This window comes from Salvelinus fontinalis, chromosome 5, assembly GCF_029448725.1.
Source record: "Salvelinus fontinalis isolate EN_2023a chromosome 5, ASM2944872v1, whole genome shotgun sequence".
NCBI classification, from domain to species: Eukaryota; Metazoa; Chordata; class Actinopteri; order Salmoniformes; family Salmonidae; genus Salvelinus; species Salvelinus fontinalis.
The window spans coordinates 11,344,801-11,365,176 of NC_074669.1; the positions used below are offsets into that span (position 1 = coordinate 11,344,801).

Below are 20,376 nucleotides of genomic sequence, written 5' to 3' on the forward strand. Positions count from 1 at the left end.
AGTGCAGCTCATCCAGGATGGCACATCAATGCGAGCTGTGGCAAGAAGGTTTGCTGTGTCTGTCAGCGTAGTGTCCAGAGCATGGAGGCGCTACCAGGAGACAGGCCAGTACATCAGGAGACGTGGAGGAGGCCGTAGGACGGCAACAACCCAGTAGCAGGACCGCTCCTCCGCCTTTGTGCAAGAAGGAGCAGGAGGAGCACTGCCAGAGCCCTGCAAAATGACCTCCAGCAGGCCACAAATGTGCATGTGTCTGCTCAAACGGTCAGAAACAGACTCCTTGAGGGTGGTATGAGGGCCCGACGTCCACAGGTGGGGGTTGTGCTTACAGCCCTACACCGTGCAGGACGTTTGGCATTTGCCAGAGAACACCAAGATTGGCAAATTCGCCACTGGTGCCCTGTGCTCTTCACAGATGAAAGCAGGTTCACACTGAGCACATGAGCACATGTGACAGACGTGACAGAGTCTGGAGACGCCGTGGAGAACGTTCTGCTGCCTGCAACATCCTCCAGCATGAACGGTTTGGCGGTAGGTCAGTCATGGTGTGGGGTGGCATTTCTTTGGGGGGCCGCACAGCCCTCCATGTGGTCGCCAGAGGTAGCCTGACTGCCATTAGGTACCGAGATGAGATCCTCAGACCCCTTGTGAGACCATATGCTGGTGCGGTTGGCCCTGTGTTCCTCCTAATGCAAGACAATGCTAGACCTCATGTGGCTGGAGTGTGTCAGCATTTCCTGCAAGAGGAAGGCATTGATGCTATGGACTGGCCCACCCGTTCCCAGACATGAATCCAATTGAGCACATCTGGGACATCATGTCTCGCTCCATCCACCAACGCCACGTTGCACCACAGACTGTCCAGGAGTTGGCGGATGCTTTAGTCCAGGTCTGGGAGGAGATCCCTCAGGAGACCATCCGCCACCTCATCAGGAGCATGCCCAGGCGTTGTAGGGAGGTCATACAGGCACGTGGAGGCCACACACACTACTGAGCCTAATTTTGACTTGTTTTAAGGACATTACATCAAAGTTGGATCAGCCTGTAGTGTGGTTTTCCAATTTAATTTTGAGTGTGACTCCAAATCCAGACCTTCATTGGTTGATGAATTTGATTTCCATTGATAATTTTTGTGTGATTTTGTTGTCAGCACATTCAACTATGTAAAGAAAAAAGTATTTAATAAGAATATTTCATTCATTCAGATCTAGGATGTGCTATTTTAGTGTTCTTTTTATTTTTTTGAGCAGTGTATATACACCCACACACACTACCGGTCAAAAGTTTTATAACACCTTCTCATTTAAGGGTTTTTCTTTATTTTGACTATTTTCTACATTGTAGAATAATAGTGAAGACATCACACTTATGAAATTACACATATGGAATCATGTAGTAACCAAAAAAGTGTTAAACAAATCCAAATATATTTGAGATTTTTCAAATAGCCACCTTGATGACAGCTTTGCACACTCTTGGAATTCTCTGAACCCGCTTCTCCCTGGAATGCTTTTACAAAAATCTTGAAGGAGTTCCCACATATGCTGAGCACTTGTCAGCTGCTTTTCCTTCACTCTTCGGTCCGACTCATCCCAAACCATTTCAATTTGGTTGAGGTCGGGTGATTGTGGAGGCCAAGTCATCTGATGCAGCACTCCATCACTCTCCTTCTTGGTAAAATAGCCCTACTCAGCCTGGAGGTGTGTTGGGTCATTTTCCTGTTCAAATGATAGTCCCACTAAGCGCAAACCAGATGGGATGGCGAATCGCTGCAGAATGCTGTGGTGACTTGTGTGACTTGAATTCTAAATAAATCACAGTGTCACCAGAAAACCACCCCCACACCATAACAACCTCCTCCTCCATGCTTTACGGTGGGAAATACACACGCGGAGATCATTCGTTCACCCACACCGCGTCTCACAAAGACACGGCGGTTGGAACCAAAAAATCTCAAATTTCGACTCCAGACCAAAGGACAAATTTCCACCGGTCTAATGTCCATTGCTCGTGTTTCTTGTTCCAGGCAAGTCTCTTCTTATTATTGGTGTCCTTTAGTAGTGGTTTCTTTGCAGTAATTTGACCATGAAGGCTTGATTCACACAGTCTCCTCTTAACAGTTGATGTTGAGATGTTTCTGTTACTTGAACTCTGTGAAGCATTTATTTGGGCTGCAATTTCTGAGGCTGGTAATTATAATGAACTTATCCTCTGCAGCAGAGGTAACTCTGGGTCTTCCATTCCTGTGGTGGTCCTCATGAGAGCCAGCTTCATCATAGCGCTTGATAGTTTTTGACACTGCACTTGAAGAAACTTTCAAAGTTCTTGAGATTTTCCGTATTGACTGGCCTTCATGTCTTAAAGTAATTATGGACTGTCATTTTTCTTTGCTTATTTGAGCTGTTCTTTCCATAATATAGACTTGGTCTTTTACCAAATAGGGCTATCTTCTGTATACCACCCCTACCTTGTCACAACATAACTGATTGGCTCAAACGCATTAAGAAGGAAATCAATTCCACAAATGTACTTTTAAGAAGGCACACCTGTTAATTGAAATGCAATCCAGGTAACTACCTCATGAAGCTGGTTGAGAGAATGCCAAGAGTGTGCAAAGCTGTCATCAGGGCAAAGGGTGGCTATTTGAAGAATATAAAATATATTTTGATTTGTTTAACACTTTTTTGGTTACTACATGATTCCATATGTGTTATTTCATAGTTTTGATGCCTGCACTATAATTCTACAATGTAGAAAAAAGTAACAAAAATAACAAATAATTTTGTGAAATTGTGAAAATTATGATAATGGCTTTTTAGTGTAAGTGCTGTTTGAAAAGACCACCTGAAATTTCAGCTCGTTTTGGTGGGATGGAGTTTTGGCCTGCCTGGCGACATTCTCAGGTGGTATAAGTTAATAGATAACAAAGAGAGATTTAAATATCTCTGCCAAAAGCAGCTAGTTTTCAGGTTATATATCCCTGCCATTAGGATCATCCATTTAGTCCCCTCACTCAGACCACTCTCAGACAGTCCTACATTTTTGCTTGAGAAATTGTGATTTGCTAAGAAGCTATTTCTGTAAATATTTTACCATTTTAATTGAAAACATTCATATAACAGTAGTTTAATTGTTACACAAATGATTTGATAGTGAGATAAAAATGGCTGCATTGGACCTTTAACGGATTACATTAATTGGAAACGAAAATGTAATCCTAAACCATTTTTCCATTTATAAATAGGTAGGGTATGGCTACATTGCCATTGTTGATTTGCCGTGGAAAACAAAGAAATTTAATATTTTATTTAAATTCGACAGAATGGTTGCCAAATAGATAAGTCGTCATTAGTCTGCTCAATTAAAAGGATTAAATTGTTCCAATGATAATACCCACCAGAGTGCGAAATATTCATGAAAATGTTGGCAGCAATCAGGATTAAGAGTAAACCCCGACATCCGCTTTAGGGAGAGGTAAATTGATGGCCTATAACGGATGCAATTGAGATCAGCTGTGCTGGTGATTGATGGTTTAACAACAGATCAGATAGCGATAATCTGGGGGGCCATGGATGGTTGCAATTGGCCCGCAGGGTTTGTATCTGTACATAATGTGGTCCACATAATGCCCCCGGCATTTGAGATTGTAATATTTAGACAAATTCATATGAAAGGTTATCTGATTTGAATTGTACTTGTTTGGAGACAAGTGACCAAATAATTGAATTTGATATTACAGGTTTCTGTCATCATTTTCCTAAATCTGTGTCAAAAGAGGTGTTAAAAGGGGGCAAATAGTTTTTAAAACACTTTTTGAATAGGTGGCTCAGCTCTGTCTCAGAATCAAAGCTAACGTTCCTAAACTTTGTCATTGTTATGCTAATGTTCATGTCACATGTCAAGTTGTAGCCTTACAGGCAAATTAGACTTCTTTCCTCATATTACTCTACCTGTCATGTCAACAATGCTCTTTTTTTAAAATTATCTTTCTTACTTTACAAAAATATAATTCCCTCCTGAGTTACAATTGTTTGAGAGACTGTAGAGAAACTTTGCAGTCATATTTTGAACCTCTCATCTATCCAGCTGAGCTTTTAAGTCAGTTGCAATACTCTTCTTCCAAATGTAACTTTTAATGTCCATAATGTTCATAACATGACATGGATCAAAAGGGATCACAATTATGTACTGTAGGTAGAACATAAAATGATCATGAAAAGCAGCAAACTCCGACTACTCAGAATGGCTTGTATCCAATTTCAAATGATACTGCAATGCAACAGAAGTCACTGGAAAACTCTGTTCTCCATGTACTGTCTGGGGTCACAATTACAGTCAGTCTAAATCTTCCCTTCAGCGACTGCCCTCCAACAGGTTGATGATTCTTGATGCTTTCAGTATGATCTGAGAGGAAGAGGCGAAGCGAGAGGGTCCACTCACGTCAAAATCTGTCCTTGCGTGAATACAGAGATAAGCAGACTGATAAGCAGACCGATAAGCAGTTCGCCTGCCTTCCCGCCTTAGGGACAACGACTCCCATTGTTAGGGAACCATCTCGTCATTATACAGTATCTCTCGTATGATGCTCTACATCACTAGCAGAAAAACACCATTGAAACATGTTGAAAAGAAGGCAACTTTTTAGGTGGATATTTTTTTGGCCTCTAGGCCTTTTGAAAGGCAGTAAAGAATATAATCTTAAATTGAGAAACTACATCTAAGGTACCTCCTTTGTTCTCTCGAAGACACCGGCAATCAATTGAAACGAGTCAACAGCAAAGCAAAGCCACAGCACACAAATCTGCCCCTACAGTGACCTTTCGTCCACATTTAAAGGTCTCAGGTGTAACTTATTTTATAATCCCAATCGGAAAGAGTAATGGGTCTCCAGTTAAGATGAACTGTACCGTGCCCCGTAAGTCCTCCCCCTGGTCTACTGGAGTGATATCATTACATCCAGAGCAGACTTCAACAACGCCACTAATCTACCTGGTGGCAACAGTACCTCAACCCTGACAACAGCACCTTTTCATCTCTCACTCTCTCTTTAACTGAAATCAATACCAGGCACCCTGTCACTTCAGTGAGATGTTGAAAGGGGACCGGATAGCATGAAATAGCAAAGAAGCGAAGTCTATATAAACAACAATGGCTACAAACTCCTGCTTTTTGTTGATTCTGTTGAAGTCTCTATTTCCTATGAACTAATACGCTGAAGGAATGTTTCACACAATATTTCTTTGAGAGTCATTTGCGACGGCAAATGGCAGCTGTTCCCTGTGTGATTAGAAAAAGGCCTTGAGGGTCTTTGAAAGAGATCAAAGTCACAGGTGAAATCATTACATGGTAACATTTCCACAAAAGCAGAGGCAATCTAAACTCCTATTGTGCCTTTGTAAATATAATCCAACTCCTTATGAGCCAAAGACAACACCGCATGGAGGATTACTGATTTAGTTGACTTTTGAGATATTTTTGCCCACATCCTTGCAGTTTGGCTGTAGCAGAGGGCTTAAGATGTGATGGATATATGGATTATCCTGTTAGAAATGTGACCTCTGTGGAACAAAGGAATGGGGATAGAGGACAAAATCATCTGGAGCACGTGGTATTGCAGCTTGGGGACCTTGAGAATTGAGGGGAAGATTAAAAATGATTGAAATCTCATTTGTTTTTTCAGACTGATGGAGTAAACCCTGCTCTATGGTTCGTTCCCCAATGTTTATTTCTGGAACAAACAACAAAATAAAATGAGTGGCCGAGCTAAGATGCGACCTGACATAAATACCAAGCCTGCAAAGATACGGCATGCTCTAGGTAAGTAAAGGTCACTGGAGTTGTATACCGACATATTTTTAAGAGCAACGACAACCACCAGACACCTCAGGTGTTAAACTTGTCATTAGGATGTTGTGTTATGCGTTTCACTTAGGTAGAGAGGTATCATAGCAACAACAGCTATAGGAAGAGTGTCAAAGGCAAATTGTCAACAGTAAAGCTGGAAAAACAGGTCACAGCGATCAGCAGCATTCTCAAAATGCCAAAACAAAGTTGAGTTTGACTAAAATAGTCGCTTTGGTGCTAGGCAACATTATAGAAAGGGTACACATTTCTGTCACAACTAGTGCAAAATACCAATTTCAGCCTTTATAAGTTAAGAACCTTTTGAGGGCTTTTGTCAAATCATCTTTGTAAGTATCGCATAAATGGAGAGAAGGTATTTTAACTTGATAGAACGTCCAAAGTAATATAAGCTCAATGGGATCCCCACAGAGAGAGACAATTCTCTGTACAGCCAGTAGCTGCTTTCCAATCCTCCCCAGATGGCAACCAGGTCAAGAACAGCAGGTGATGAAATGCAATGCAACATTCCATTCCCATACGAGATGCCTAAACCACCTCAACAGAGATAACAGAGTAATCCACAACATCAGAAATGGTCCTGGGGATACATAGGGGGTGGTGGCCCAAAGAGGCCCTCGAGGGGAGCTTTCTAAGCCCCTCTCAATCCCTATGCTTGGGGAGGCTCTCTCTGAAAGTGAAGGATGGAGGTGGATCTTGGCTCTTACCGTCTACACACGCCGGTCTGGCTCTCGTGGTGCCGGCAATCTGTCCCTTCTTGCAGGCACACCTCGCCGTCTGTCGTGCTATGGTCCGCCGCGGCTGACTGCTGTCCCGGTCCAGAGTGACAATCTCACACGTACCTGCTGCCAACTGACCTGAAGATAGGAAGAGGAAATTATGTCAGACAGATAGGTGGAAGTGAAGGCTATTCCACATGGCAGAATGATCATATGGAGGGAGATACTGTACGTCCAGTGCTTAGACACATTGAGGTGAAAGGTCCCATTAAATGGATACATTTAGCGAAACTAGAACATTGACCAATCAATCATTCACCACCAATCATAACCAATCACAAAGGACCAGTGTCCTTCCTCATGGCCATTCCCCTCACATTCTATAGGCTAACATCATCTCTGACACAGTGGAGACTGTTTTGTGGAGGACGGCTCATAATAATGATGGAACGGAGTCAATGGAATGGCATCAAAACATGTGTTTGATGTATTTGATACCATTCCACTTATTCCGCTCCAGCCATTACCAGGAGCACGTCCTTCCCAATTAATGTGCCACCAACCTCTTGTGCTCTGACACCATCACACGTGATAAAATGGTCTCTAGAGGTTTCCTTAGAAATCCACTTATACCTCCCAGTCATATTTCAGTGTTCATTTCCCTTCCTCAGTGCATGGATGAGGTGGGACACTGGTTTGGTTGGACACCAGAGTTGTTGATGTATCTAAGTTCTGGGACCTTTTGACCTAGCTCCTGATTGGAGATTAACCTGTGTGATTGGACTGGCCCTGGGGTCTTCTCCATAGGGATTCAGTGGGCTCTCAGAGTCAGCGGTTGTAATTTGCAAGCAGCGTGGTGTGGTGATTTAATCTGGCCCCAAGTCACAGTGTAGAGGTTCTGGGGAGTTAATTAAGTTTACTGCAGGGACACATCCAGAGTAATGGTGGGCTGTCGGATAGTGATTCAGAGAGAAATGTTCCAGCCTCTCAGAGGGTTCCCAGTTAAAATGGAGATGGAAAGAAGCACAACACATCTGTTCTCTGGTATAACCGGAGCAGGTAGCCTAGCGGTTAAGAATGTCGCGCCAGTAACTGGAAGGTCGCTGGTTTGAATCCCAGAGCTCACTAGGGGAAAAATCTGTCAATGTGTCCTTAAGCAAGGCACTTAACCCTAATTGCGCCTGTAAATTGCTCTAGATAAGTGCATTTACTAAAATGTTTGAGAGTAATATTACAGTCAGGATAAATACTGGGATATTAATACTTTGGAATTGGACCTCCTGCCCTCCATACAATTATTTCGCTAGTAATGCAGGTCACATGCTTTGACAAGGCACGACAGTTCTGAAACATTACACTTGATTTGTGCCACATTCATTGTAGATCAGTTACTTTGTAGCTGCATTACATTTAGATTAAAATAACTGAACATGCAGATTCACTGGCATTTAGACCAAGAATCCGTCAGTACAGTATCTACAGCATTGAAGAAATCACTGTCATATGTTTTACTGTATACACAACAGTGCACTGTCAATGCATAACCATTGGGCCATTTGAGCTATATCCACAGGCCCGGGGAAACAAACAACAACACACAGTTACACATGGAATAAACAAACATACCGTCAATAACACAATAGAAAAGTCTATACACAGTGTGTGCAAATGAAGTAAGATTAGGGAAGTAGGGAAGATTAGGGAAGTAAGGCAATAAATCGGCCGTAGCAATTTCGCAAAAAACCCCTGGAGTGATAGATGTGCAGAAGATGAATGTGCAAGTAGAGATACTGGGGTGAAAAGGAGAAAATACATACATATATAAATAAAATAAATAACAATATGGGGATGAGGTAGTTGGATAGGCTATTTACAGATGGGCTATATACAGGTGCAATGATCTGTAAGCTGCTCTGATAGCTGATGCTTAAAGCTAGTGAGGGAGATATGAGTCTCCAGCTTCAGTGATTTTTGCAATTCATTCCAGTCATTGGCAGCAAAGAACTGGAAGGAAAGGCAATCAAAGGAGAAATTGGCTTCGTGGTGACCAGTGAAAAATACCTGCTGGAGCGCGTGCTATAGGTGGGTGCTGCTATGGTGACCATTGAGCTGAGATAAGGCGGGGCTTTACCTAGCAAGGACTTATAGATGACCTGGAGCCAGTGGGTTTGGTGACGAATATGAAGCGAGGGCCAGCCGCAGTGGTGGGGAGTATACAGGGCTTTGGTGACGAAACAGATGGCACTGTGATAGACTGCATCCAATTTGCTGAGTAGAGTGTTGGAGGCTATTTTGTAAATGACATCGCCAAAGTCAAGGATCGGTAGGATAGTCAGCTTTACGAGGGTATGTTTGGCAGCATGATGCTTTGTTGCGAAATAGGAAGCCGATTCTAGATTTCATTTTGGATTGGAGATGCTTAATATGAGTCTGGAAGGAGAGTTTACAGTCTAACCAGACACCTAGGTATTCGTAATTGTCCACATATTCTAAGTTAGAACCGTCCAGAGTAGTGATGCTAGGCGGGCGGGAAGGTGTGGGCAGAGATCGGTTGAAGAGCATGCATTTAGTTTTACTTGCATTTAAGAGCTGTTGGAGGCCACGGAAGGAGTGTTGTATGGCATTGAAACTCGTCTGGAGGTTAGTCAACACAGTGTCCAAATAAGGGCCAGAAGTATACAGAATGGTGTCATCTGCGTAGAGGTGGATCAGAGAATCACCAGCAGCATGAGCGACATCATTGATGTATACAGAGAAAAGAGTCGGCCTGAGAATTGAACCCTGTGGCACCCCCATAGAGACTGTCAGAGGTCTGGACAACAGGCCCTCCGATTTTACACACTGAACTCTGTCTGAGATGTAGTCGGTGAACCAGGCGAGGCAGTCATTTAAGACACCAAGGCGGTTGAGTCTGTCGATAAGAATGTGGTGATTGACAGAGTCGAAAGCCTTGGCCAGGTCGATGAATATGGCTGCACAGTATTGCCTTTTGTCGATGGCGATTATGATATCGTTCAGGACCTTGAGCGTGGCTGAGGTGCACCGATGACCAGCTCAAAAACCAGATTGCATAGCGGAGAAGGTACAGTGGGATTCGAAATGGTCGGTGATCTGTTTGTTAACTTGGCTTTCGAAGACCTTAGAAAGGCAGGGTAGGATAGATATAGGTCTGTAACAGTTTGGGTCAAGAGTGTCTCCCGCTTTGAAGAGGGGGATGACCGTGGCAGCTTTCCAATCTTTGGGGATCTCAGACGATATGAAAGAGAGGTTGAACAGGCTGGTAATAGTGGTTGCAACAATATCGGCGGATGATTTTAGAAATAGAGGGTCCAGATTGTCTAGCCCAGCTGATTTGTAGGGGTCCAGATTTTGCAGCTCTTTCAGAACATCAGCTATCTGGATTTGGGTGAAGGAGAAATGGGGGAGGCTTGGGCAAGTTGCTGTGGGGGATGCAGAGCTGTTGACCAGGCAAAGCTGTTGACCGGGGTAGGGGTTGCCAGGTGAAAAGCAAGGCCAGTCGTAGAAAAATGCTTATTGAAATTCTTGATAATCATAGATTTATCGGTGGTGACAGTGTTTCCTAGCCTCAGTGCAGAGGGCAGCTGGCAGGAAGTGCTCTTATTCTCAATGGACTTTACAGTGTCCCAATTATTTTTGGAGTTTGTGATACAGGATGCAAATTTCTGTTTGAAAAAGCTAGCCTTTGCTTTCCTAACTGCCTGTGTATATTGGTTCCTAACTTCCCTGAAAAGTTGCATATCGCTGGGTTATTCAATGCTAATGCAGTACGCCACAGGATGTTTTTGTGCTGGTCAATGGCAGGTCAGGTCTGGAGTGAACTAAGGGCTATATCTGTTCCTGGTTCAACGTTTTTTGAATGGGGCATGCTTATTTAAGATGTTGAGGAAAGCACTTTTAAAGAATAACCAGGCATCTTCTACTGACGGAATGAGGTCAATATCTTTCTAGGATACCTGGGCCAGGTCGACTAGAAAGGCCTGCTCGCTGAAGTGTTTTAGGGAGCTTTTGACTGTGATGAGGGATGGTTGTTTGACCACGGACCCATTACGGACGCAGACATTGAGGCAGTGATCGCTGAGATCCTGGTTGAAGACAGCAGAGGTGTATTTAGAGGACAGGTTGGTCAGGATGATATCTATGAGGGTGCCTGAGTTTACGGATTTGGGGTTGTACCTGGTAGGTTCCATGATAATTTGGGTGAGATTGAGGGCATCTAGCTTAGATTGTGGTACGGCCGGGGTGTTAAGCATATCCCAGTTTACGTCACCTAAAATTACAAACTCTGAAGATAAATGGGGGTGCAATTAATTCACATATGGTGTCCAGGGCGCAGCTGGGGGCTTAGGGGGGTCTGTAAAAAGCGGCAACAGTGAGAAACTTATTTCTGGAAAGGTGGATTTTTAAAAGTAGAAGCTCGAACTGTTTGGGCACAGACCTGGATAGCATGACAGAACTCTGCAGGCTATCTCTGAAGTAGATTTCAACTCCAGCCCCTTTGGCAGTTCTATCTTGGCGGAAAATGGTATAGTTGGGGATGAACATTTCAGAATCTTTGGTGGCCTTCCTAAGCCAGGATTCAGACACAGCTAGGACATCAGGGTTGGCAGAGTGTGCTAAAGCAGTGGAAAAAACACTTAGGGAGGAGGCTTCTCATGTTAACATGCATGAAACCAAGGCTTTTACGGTTACAGAAGTCAACAAACGATAGCACCTGGGGAATAGGAGTGGAACTCTGGGCTACAGGGCCTGGGTTAACCTCTACATCACCAGAGGAACAGAGGAGGAGTAGGATAAGGGTACAGCTAAAGGCTATAAGACCTGGTCGTCTATTGCCTTGGGGACAGAGAATAAAAGGAGCAGATTTCTGCTTGTGGTAGAATAGATTCAAGGCATAATGTACAGACAAGGGTATGGTAAGAATGTGTTGCGTGATGATGAGAGAGGTTTCGTCTCTGGAGTTATCAATTAACAGAGGTGAGGTCTCCGCATGTGTGTGGGGCTGGACGAAAGAGCTATCTAAGGCAATTTGAGCAGGACTGAGGGCTCTACAGTGAAATAAAGCAATAAAAACTAGCCAAGACAGCAGTAGACAAGGCATATTGACATTAGAGAGAGGCATAAAGCAATCACAGGTGTTGATCAGGAGATCTAAGACAACAAGGGGTAAATGGCGAAGAAAGGGCAGAGTGGGTCAGTTAGATACATACAGGACCTGAGTTCGAGGCTGGGGCCGACAGGTAAACAAAATGATGTACCGTGTTATTGAAACAGTCCAGGGGGCATCAGCTGTGTAGCCGAGTGATCATAGGGTCAAAAGAGTAGCAATAGGTGAGACAGGGTGCTGTACGGTATTCACTAATACACTGGGCGAGCAGGGGACACAGCATTCAGAAAAAGCTAACGGGCCTGGGCTAGTAGATGATTCTGCTAGCCCAGTAACAGAATAGCATGTTGAGACCACATCGGGCGATCACGTCGGCAGTCCAGTTGTGATGGATCGGCGGGGCTCCATGTCGACGATAAAGGGTCCAGGCCAATTGGCAAAGGAGGTAATTGTAGCCCTAGAATTAGTTGGTATATGGGCCTCGCTCGAGGCTAGCTGGTGCTTGCTTCGGGACAGAGGTGTTAGCTAACAGTAGCCATTAGTTTGCAGCTAGCTAGCTAGCTAGGAGTAATGCTCCAGCGTAATGATCCAGAGTGGCAGGAATCCGGTGATATGGTAGAGAGACACAGTCCGATATGCTCTGGGTTGATATCACGCTTTGCAGACTTGCAGGTGATTGTCCGAGCTAAGGCTGGCTGATTCCGGGGGAAAAAGGTGAGGACAGCTAGCCGTGGCTAACAGACTAGTAGCTAGTTAGCTGGCTAGCCCCTGATGGAAGTTCCAGTTATAAGGATTAAAAATAACAGATCCGCACCTCATTGGGTGAGGCGGGTTGCAGAAATCCAGTGATATCGTCGAGAGAAGCAGTCCGATATGCTCTGTGGGTTGCGCTGTGCAGACCTGCAGGTGATTGTCCGAGCTAAGGCTGGCTGAATCAGGGGGAAAAAAGGCGAGGACAGCTAGCCGTGGCTAACAAAGACTAGTAGCTAGTTAGCTGGCTAGCTTCTGATGGAAGTTTCAGTTATAAAGAATCAAAATAGCAGATCCGTACCACAAAGGGTGAGGCGGGTTGCAGGAAAGTATATTTTGTTCGTAGATAGAAGTGAGATTAAGATATATACAAAAAAACTGTCTATTTGACAAGCAAAGCATGAACGTTAACTCATTAGAATGGCCTGTGCTATCCAGCATCCTTGGGATGTACCAGCCCCCATTGAAGTTGAAATATAAAAATATAAAAAAGGTAAGAGTTAAGGTTAGTGTTTAGGGTATGGACGTCCCAAGGATTCTGAATAGCACTGACCACGTTAGAATTGGCCCTGCCTGTTGTAGCTTTAAGGAGAGAAAGCAAAGGTCCAAGTTTGCCGTAAATATACATTATGCTGCCATAAAATAGGCCTGTCACATTAATGATGGCTAGATGAAGATGTATGTGCAGATGGGGTAAATAAACACTCCATCAAAAACTGAAAGATGGAGACGGATTAGCAGTCTACTGTATAACTACATCATCGATGTGATTATTGACATCTCACTCAAGCGCTTTCTGGGATTTCTGTACATTCCCTCCTTTGCTCAGATATCATTCTCATTTGGATTGATTTGCTGACTGCAAATGAAAACTCCAAAATGGACATGGCATCTTTATTCTGCATGCTTCTCCTTTTCAAGCATGCCAAGAAACAACCTTGAGCAATGAAATCAAACATTTTCCCCAGCATATTCTTTCCTTTAGCATCACAGTACACCTATCAAAAAAAGGGGTTGGTTTGTCCTTTCGCTGTTCAAGTTGGGTAAAGCAAACATACTTTTGTAAGCTCTCTCTTGTTAGGTCTGTGACATTCTTTGTGATGAAGAGTTGAGTAAAATACTGCTCCCATTTTAACCCTACCTTATTCATCTGCTAAATCATAAACAACAAGAGGTCATTATCTTCAAACATTTATATGAATAGAAAATCTTCTGGAGTTCCCTATCGCATCATGGGCAGCTTAGATCTTACATTTATTTGTGAATGATCAAATCACCACATATCACATGCTTGCTATCCAGAGGTAGAACATTTTCAAAGGTGGCTATTGAAAATAAGGTACGGCACACTGTGATTATGCTACAGTGTAAAGGTATGTATGTAATTTGAGTCATTCCATGATTCAATCCAATAGAACTTTTTTCCAGGTGTGAAATCTCTGCTTTCCATTGTTGCTGTCTATTTTCTGTCCTGCGTCTGCTGAGCTCGAATGGATGTGGGAGTGCTCACCTCAACAAACAATGTTAAACACAAACAACATTTATTTTGTCATGGCATACTGTAGGTCAATGCCAGTCACATGTTAAATAATGCTGCATTCACTACTGCCTATGTCCACAATGATACATATTCTCAGTAACATGTGGTACATACCATACATCAATCATATGAATCCCAAAACTGAACAGATAAACTTCCTGTTGGTGTTCATCCAAAATACTTCCCCCGTCTTTGTTTACCTCATCAACCATTAATCCGAGCTATCCGGAATCCGTGCTACGTCCTTGCCAATTGAAGTTGAAATGTAAAATGTTTAAGGTAAGGGTTAAGGTTAGGTAAGGGTTAAGGTTAAGGTAAAGGTATGAGTTAAGGTTAGGTAAGGGTTAAGGTTAGGTAAGGGTTAAGGTTAAGGTAAAGGTATGAGTTAAGGTTAGGGTAGGGTTAAGGTTAAGGTAAAGGTATGAGTTAAGGTTAGGTAAGGGTTAAGGTTAAGGTAAAGGTATGAGTTAAGGTTAGGTAAGGGTTAAGGTTAAGGTAAAGGTATGAGTTAAGGTTAGGGTAGGGTTAAGGTTAAGGTAAAGGTATGAGTTAAGGTTAGGTAAGGGTTAAGGTTAAGGTAAAGGTATGAGTTAAGGTTAGGTAAGGGTTAAGGTTAAGGTAAAGGTATGAGTTAAGGTTAGGTAAGGGTTAAGGTTAAGGTAAAGGTATGAGTTAAGGTTAGGGTAGGGTTAAGGTTAAGGTAAAGGTATGAGTTAAGGTTAAGGTAAAGGTATGAGTTAAGGTTAGGTAAGGGTTAAGGTTAAGGTAAAGGTATGAGTTAAGGTAAAGGTATGAGTTAAGGTTAAGGTAAAGGTATGAGTTAAGGTTAGGTAAAGGTATGAGTTAAGGTTAGGGTAAAGGTATGAGTTAAGGTTAGGTAAAGGTATGAGTTAAGGTTAGGTAAGGGTTAAGGTTAAGGTATGAGTTAAAGTTAGGGTAGGGATGTCCCAAGGATCCGGATAGCACTGACCATCAACTATTCTGCTGAATCCAAGGCAGAGTTTATTACTTGTCAGAATTCAACCCGTCATAATTCAGGCTACATTTACAAAGGCAAAGAAATATTACACCTCTGTCAGAACTGCCAAAGAAAACCTTTCTCTGGATGAGCCTTGCTACAACTGTTCTCATCAGAAACTTTTAATCCAATCTATTTCGGGCAGATGAGTTGCTTGAGAACTTCAGTGATTATTGGAAGATTTTCAAGAGATGATTTGATTCTTTCTCTTCTCCCTTTCACCTCATCCAAATAACTCTCAAAGTTATTTCAATGTTCACTCTCTTCCAATGTTACTTCGTTAATGACTTTGCAGCCTTTTGACATAAAACATTTCTAAATGCCCATGTATGTAAGTCTTGGTACGCTACCATTGTTCAGAAATTGTGTAGGTGAGTGTGTAGCGAACCTAATTTTAATTAAATATCAAGTACATTTTCCATTAGAACCAAGGTGGCTTGTTGTACTGTATGACCTTAGATATTTCTCTTTTGTCACAGGAAAATCTGCTATTATTCCATAGTATGTGCAGTATGTGCAGTAATTATTTTCTGGTTTGGCCTTGTATTATGTTTCCTTGTCAAGAAACAGCTAGAAAAACCATTAAAGAGGGAAGATGAAGAACAATAAGTGAATCCTCATGTTTACGCATGGTGCTGTGTTTTAATGGAATGTATTCCAAACCCCTGCGAGATCCGCTTATACTCCACAGGGTCTAAATACGACATTTTCCCCTACGTTACATACTTCCCCATCCCCTTCCATGAGAAACCAGAAATGTTGTTGGCTTTTTTTCAACCACTTTATTTGGACGCTGGGGAACCCTGAGGGGTATACGATATACTGCATGTAGCTAGATGTACCCAGGCTTTTTTTAATTAGCTAGTTTCAGTTAGTTTCACATTCCAGCTCAGGTTTCATCCGTACTACGATGGTGGATATTGCTCGTTCGTCTGCCGCCAACTCTGACAGGCTAATAACTGATCGTGCATGTCACACACGGCCAGTCGAATTTCGAACTCGTCATTGAGACAATGCTGAAACATCAATCCATGAGGGAGCCAGTGCCACATTAACATGTTTGTCAAAATCAGAATGAAATTAAAGATATCTTGCAAATTCAGCAGGATATGATGTGAACTAGGCTTTTAGAAGTGCTGTCTTTCTCTTACTACGTATTGTTAATGCCGTCTTTGATGTGCTTTACTGTGCTTATCAATGAACACAGCACCTTTTTCCCCACTCCCATGGATAAAATATTTTTTATAACGTTATACAAACGTTTTACTCTACGTGAACTTTCAAATGTTCCTTGTAATTACAAAATAAGTAATGTGATATGCATTTTAATGTCTTTAAAAAAAATATATACAGTTGAAGTCGGAAGTTTACATACACTTAGGAAAAGTGAAAATCAATCCCAGAACAACTACAAAGGACCTTGTGAAGATGCTGGAGGAAACAGGTACAAAAGTATCTATATCCACAGTAAAACGAGTCCTATATCGACATAACCTGAAAGGCCGCTCAGCAAGAAAGAAGCCACTGCTCCAAAACCGCCATAAAAAAAGCCAGACTACGGTTTGCAACCGCACATAGTGACAAAGATCGCCATTTTTGGAGAAATGTCCACTCGTCTGATGAAACAAAATTAGACTGTTTGGCCATAATGACCATCGTTATGTTTGGAGGAAAAAGGGGGAGGCTTGCAAGCCGAAGAACACCATCCCAACTGTGAAGAACAGTGGTGGCGTCATCATGTTGTGGGGGTGCTTTGCTGCAGGAGGGACTGGTGCACTTCACAAACTAGATGGCATGAGGCAGGAAAATGATGTGGATATATTGATGCAACATCTCAAGACATCAGTCAGGAAGTTTAAGCTTGGTCGCAAATGGGTTTTCCAAATGGACAATGACCCCAAGCATACTTCCAAAGTTGTGGCAAAATGGCTTAAGGACAACAAAGTCAAAGTATTGGAGTGGCCATCACAAAGCCCTGACCTCAATCCCATAGAAAATTTGTGGGCAGAACTGAAAAAGCGTGTGCAAGCAAGGAGGCCTACAAACCTGACTCTGTTACACCAGCTCTGTCAAGAGAAATGGGCCAAAATTCACCCAACTTATTGTGTGAAGCTTGTGGAAGGCTACCCCAAACGTTTGACACAAGTTAAACAATTTAAAGGCAATGCTAGCAAATACTAATTGAGTGTATGTAAACTTCTGACCCACTGGAATGTGATGAAATAAATAAAAGCTGAAATAAATCATTCTCTCTACTATTATTCTGACATTTCACATTCTAAAAATAAAGTGGTGATCCTAACTGACCTAAAACAAGGAATTTGTACTAGGATTAAATGTCAGAAATTGTGAAAAACTAAGTTTAAATGTATTTGGCTGAGGTGCATGTAAGCTTCCGACTTCAACTGTATATTCACATTTGCAAGAGGAAGGGAATCTGATTTAATTGGTCCTCAACTTGCGGCTCAGACACTCCATTTTGGATGAATTGTGTCAATTCTGAGTTAGCCTGCCCCGGAGCAGGATAGTTCTGAAGCATTCGTTGTCATAGAAATTAATCTGACTAAAAGATGAGCCAATTGTGTGATACCGGTTATCCCGACTTGAACTCAGAGTTGACCAAAGTTACCTCGCTAACTCCTTAAACCAGATACATAGTATACCCTTCTGGTCTCTCTGGAGAGAAACTGCCATTTGTCTGTCGTCCTTTCCTGCATATAGGCCATAATTGTTGGGGCCTGCTAGATATTGGAGTAGGGAGAGTCCATGGGCCCATTCATAGGAGTTCATCAGCATGCGAGAGGGCACCCGCGGTCACTGCAGTGACTGAATGCAGACTTCCCAACGCCTAGGCTTTAATCTCTCCCCTTCATCCATTCATTCAGCCTCAGAAATGGTGCTGTGGATCAGCTGTATGGTAAATATACTCACACACATCCTCTCTCTTTCCCTCTTTCCTCTCTCTCTCCAACTTTTTTTCCCACACACATCTCCCCCTGTGTGACCTTCCATGTCTTAGTACTATCTTAGTACTATCACCCTTGTGTGACTTTCCCTGTATTAGTACTACCTCCCCCTGTGTGACTTTCCCTGTCTTAATACTATCTCCCCCTGTGTGATCGTCCCTGTCTTAATACTGTCTCCCCCTTTCTGACTTTCCCTGTCTTAATACTATCTCCCCCTGTGTGATCTTCCCTGTCTTAATACTATCTCCCCATGTGTGATCTTCCCTGTCTTAATACTATCTCCCCCTTGTGTGACTTTCCCTGTCTTAGTACTACCTCCCCCTGTGTGACTTTCCCTGTCTTAATACTATCTCCCCCTGTGTGATCGTCCCTGTCTTAATACTATCTCCCAAAGGTGTTCTCTTCCCTGTCTTAATACTATCTCCCCCTTGTGTGACTTTCCCTGTCTTAGTACTACCTCCCCCTGTGTGACTTTCCCTGTCTTAATACTATCTCCCTGTGTGATCTTCCCTGTCTTAATACTATCTCCCCATGTGTGATCTTCCCTGTCTTAATACTATCTCCCCCTGTGTGAGCGTCCCTGTCTTAATACTATCTCCCCATGTGTGATCTTCCCTGTCTTAATACTATCTCCCCCTGTGTGATCTTCCCTGTCTTAATACTATCTCCCCCTGTGTGATCTTCCCTGTCTTAATACTATCTCCCCCTGTGTGACTTTCCCTGTCTTAATACTATCTCCCCCTGTGTGATCTTCCCTGTCTTAATACTATCTCCCCCTTTCTGACCTTCCCTGTCTTAGTACTACTTCTCCCTGTGACCTTCCCTGTCTTAGTACTTCCTCCCCCAGTGTGACCTTCCCTGTCTTAGTACTACCTCCCCTGTGTGACTTTCCCTGTCTTTTCTTTCCTCTCAGGGTTCGATTCCTTTTCCCCATCTCTGATCTCAATCCTTGACTTCTACCCTCAGAAAATACTTGATCAAAGGTGCTCCGACATAGGGTAGCAAAAATAACTCTGGATAGGAAAATCACAGTGCAAAGCAGTAAGATATCAAAGTGCAGTACTGCATAAGCATTTCATATGCAGAGCATTTTAACAGAATTTGGTGAGCAAACTCTGACCTTGGATATGCACTTAAAAACAAAATGTGGCTCTACATAACCTTGGGTAAGAACTTATGTGCTTGCCAAGGACAGGCTTTATACTTCAGGGTTTACCTTGCTTGGGGCGTCTTATTCCAAACATGTAAGATGTTCAACATGTATTATTTGTCTCATGGCATGGGTGAAAAGAGATGCTTACCCAAACCCTTAATATGTCCCTATTGTACATTTTATGTACTTAAGAATTACTTTGGAAACAGAACACAAAAATGATTCCTTATTAAATATGGCTAACAGTCAGTTTTTGATGCTTCTTCGGGAAAAAATCTGGTTTTGTTCTTAAGTAGAAATCAAGAACCATGTTGTTGGGAAGGAAAATTTTGCCTCAGCCATGTACATTATCAAACAGACACTAATCCACCCAAACGTATTTTAGTGATAAGGCTGAGACCTACTAAGTACCTCAAATTCGTGATGGGCGACAACGCTGGCTTTGACAAGATAAACGTGTCTTGGCTGTGTGTACGTACCGAGTGACAGTGCAACTGCTTGCTACGTCAACCACCACTCTCCACTTCAGTTAGTCCTTCGTTTTTATGGCAGTCAAACTGACAACTGTGTCATCCAGAAGAGGCTTTTTCCCCTGACAATGTCATGTTATTCAAAAACCCTCTTTTACAACAAAAACGAATCACTGTGAAGAGCCGTCTTACTGTGAAAGGACGAATGCTACACATTCAAACATTTTTCTTGACAGGGAGCTAATTTATTTCTGATCTAATGTAAAGTGCTTAATGAAATAGTCAAGGACAATGATATGAAATGGAGGTACAAACAGAATCTACATGCTAACAATAGCCTTGTCTGACACAACAACAATCAGGGAGATGGAATGCAACAATCCAACATGGATGCTACAGGAACACATAAACAACATGTTCACCAAGCTTAAAAACCAAACTGACCTCCCTGTTTTGGCTGCTGGGATATAGAGAGGGCTGCTTAGAAGAGAACGTTTTCGTGGTGAACCCCTTGGAGGCCTGGGTATACTGTGGAGGGAGTCTGCCGGTTGTCTGTCCCCTTGCCAGATCATTTTGGCACTCATCCGTGGCTTACCACAGCCAAAAGGCAGCACTGACAGTGATACTCGTCCCACAGGAGTGGATTGAAAAAATGAACACAGTACAGTATCAGAAAATATGTCTGTTCCAAAGGATATGTGGCCACATACACACTTGTTTGTGTGCAAGTACTTACAAATCTAAGAGTTGAAGACAGCAAGGACACCAAGCTT

The 20,376-nt window shown here is 42.7% G+C and overlaps 1 protein-coding gene across 2 annotated transcripts in view; it reads right to left on the bottom strand.

Moving 5' to 3' along the window:
* LOC129855096 (chemokine-like protein TAFA-5) overlaps positions 1 to 20,376 on the bottom strand; it is a 126,718-nt gene that overhangs the window by 43,850 nt on the left and 62,492 nt on the right. For both annotated transcript variants that reach the window (XM_055922422.1, XM_055922423.1), the window contains exon 2: positions 6,570 to 6,719. In XM_055922422.1, coding sequence (XP_055778397.1) covers positions 6,570 to 6,719 — 150 coding nt within the window. The remainder of the gene's footprint in view (positions 1 to 6,569; positions 6,720 to 20,376) is intronic.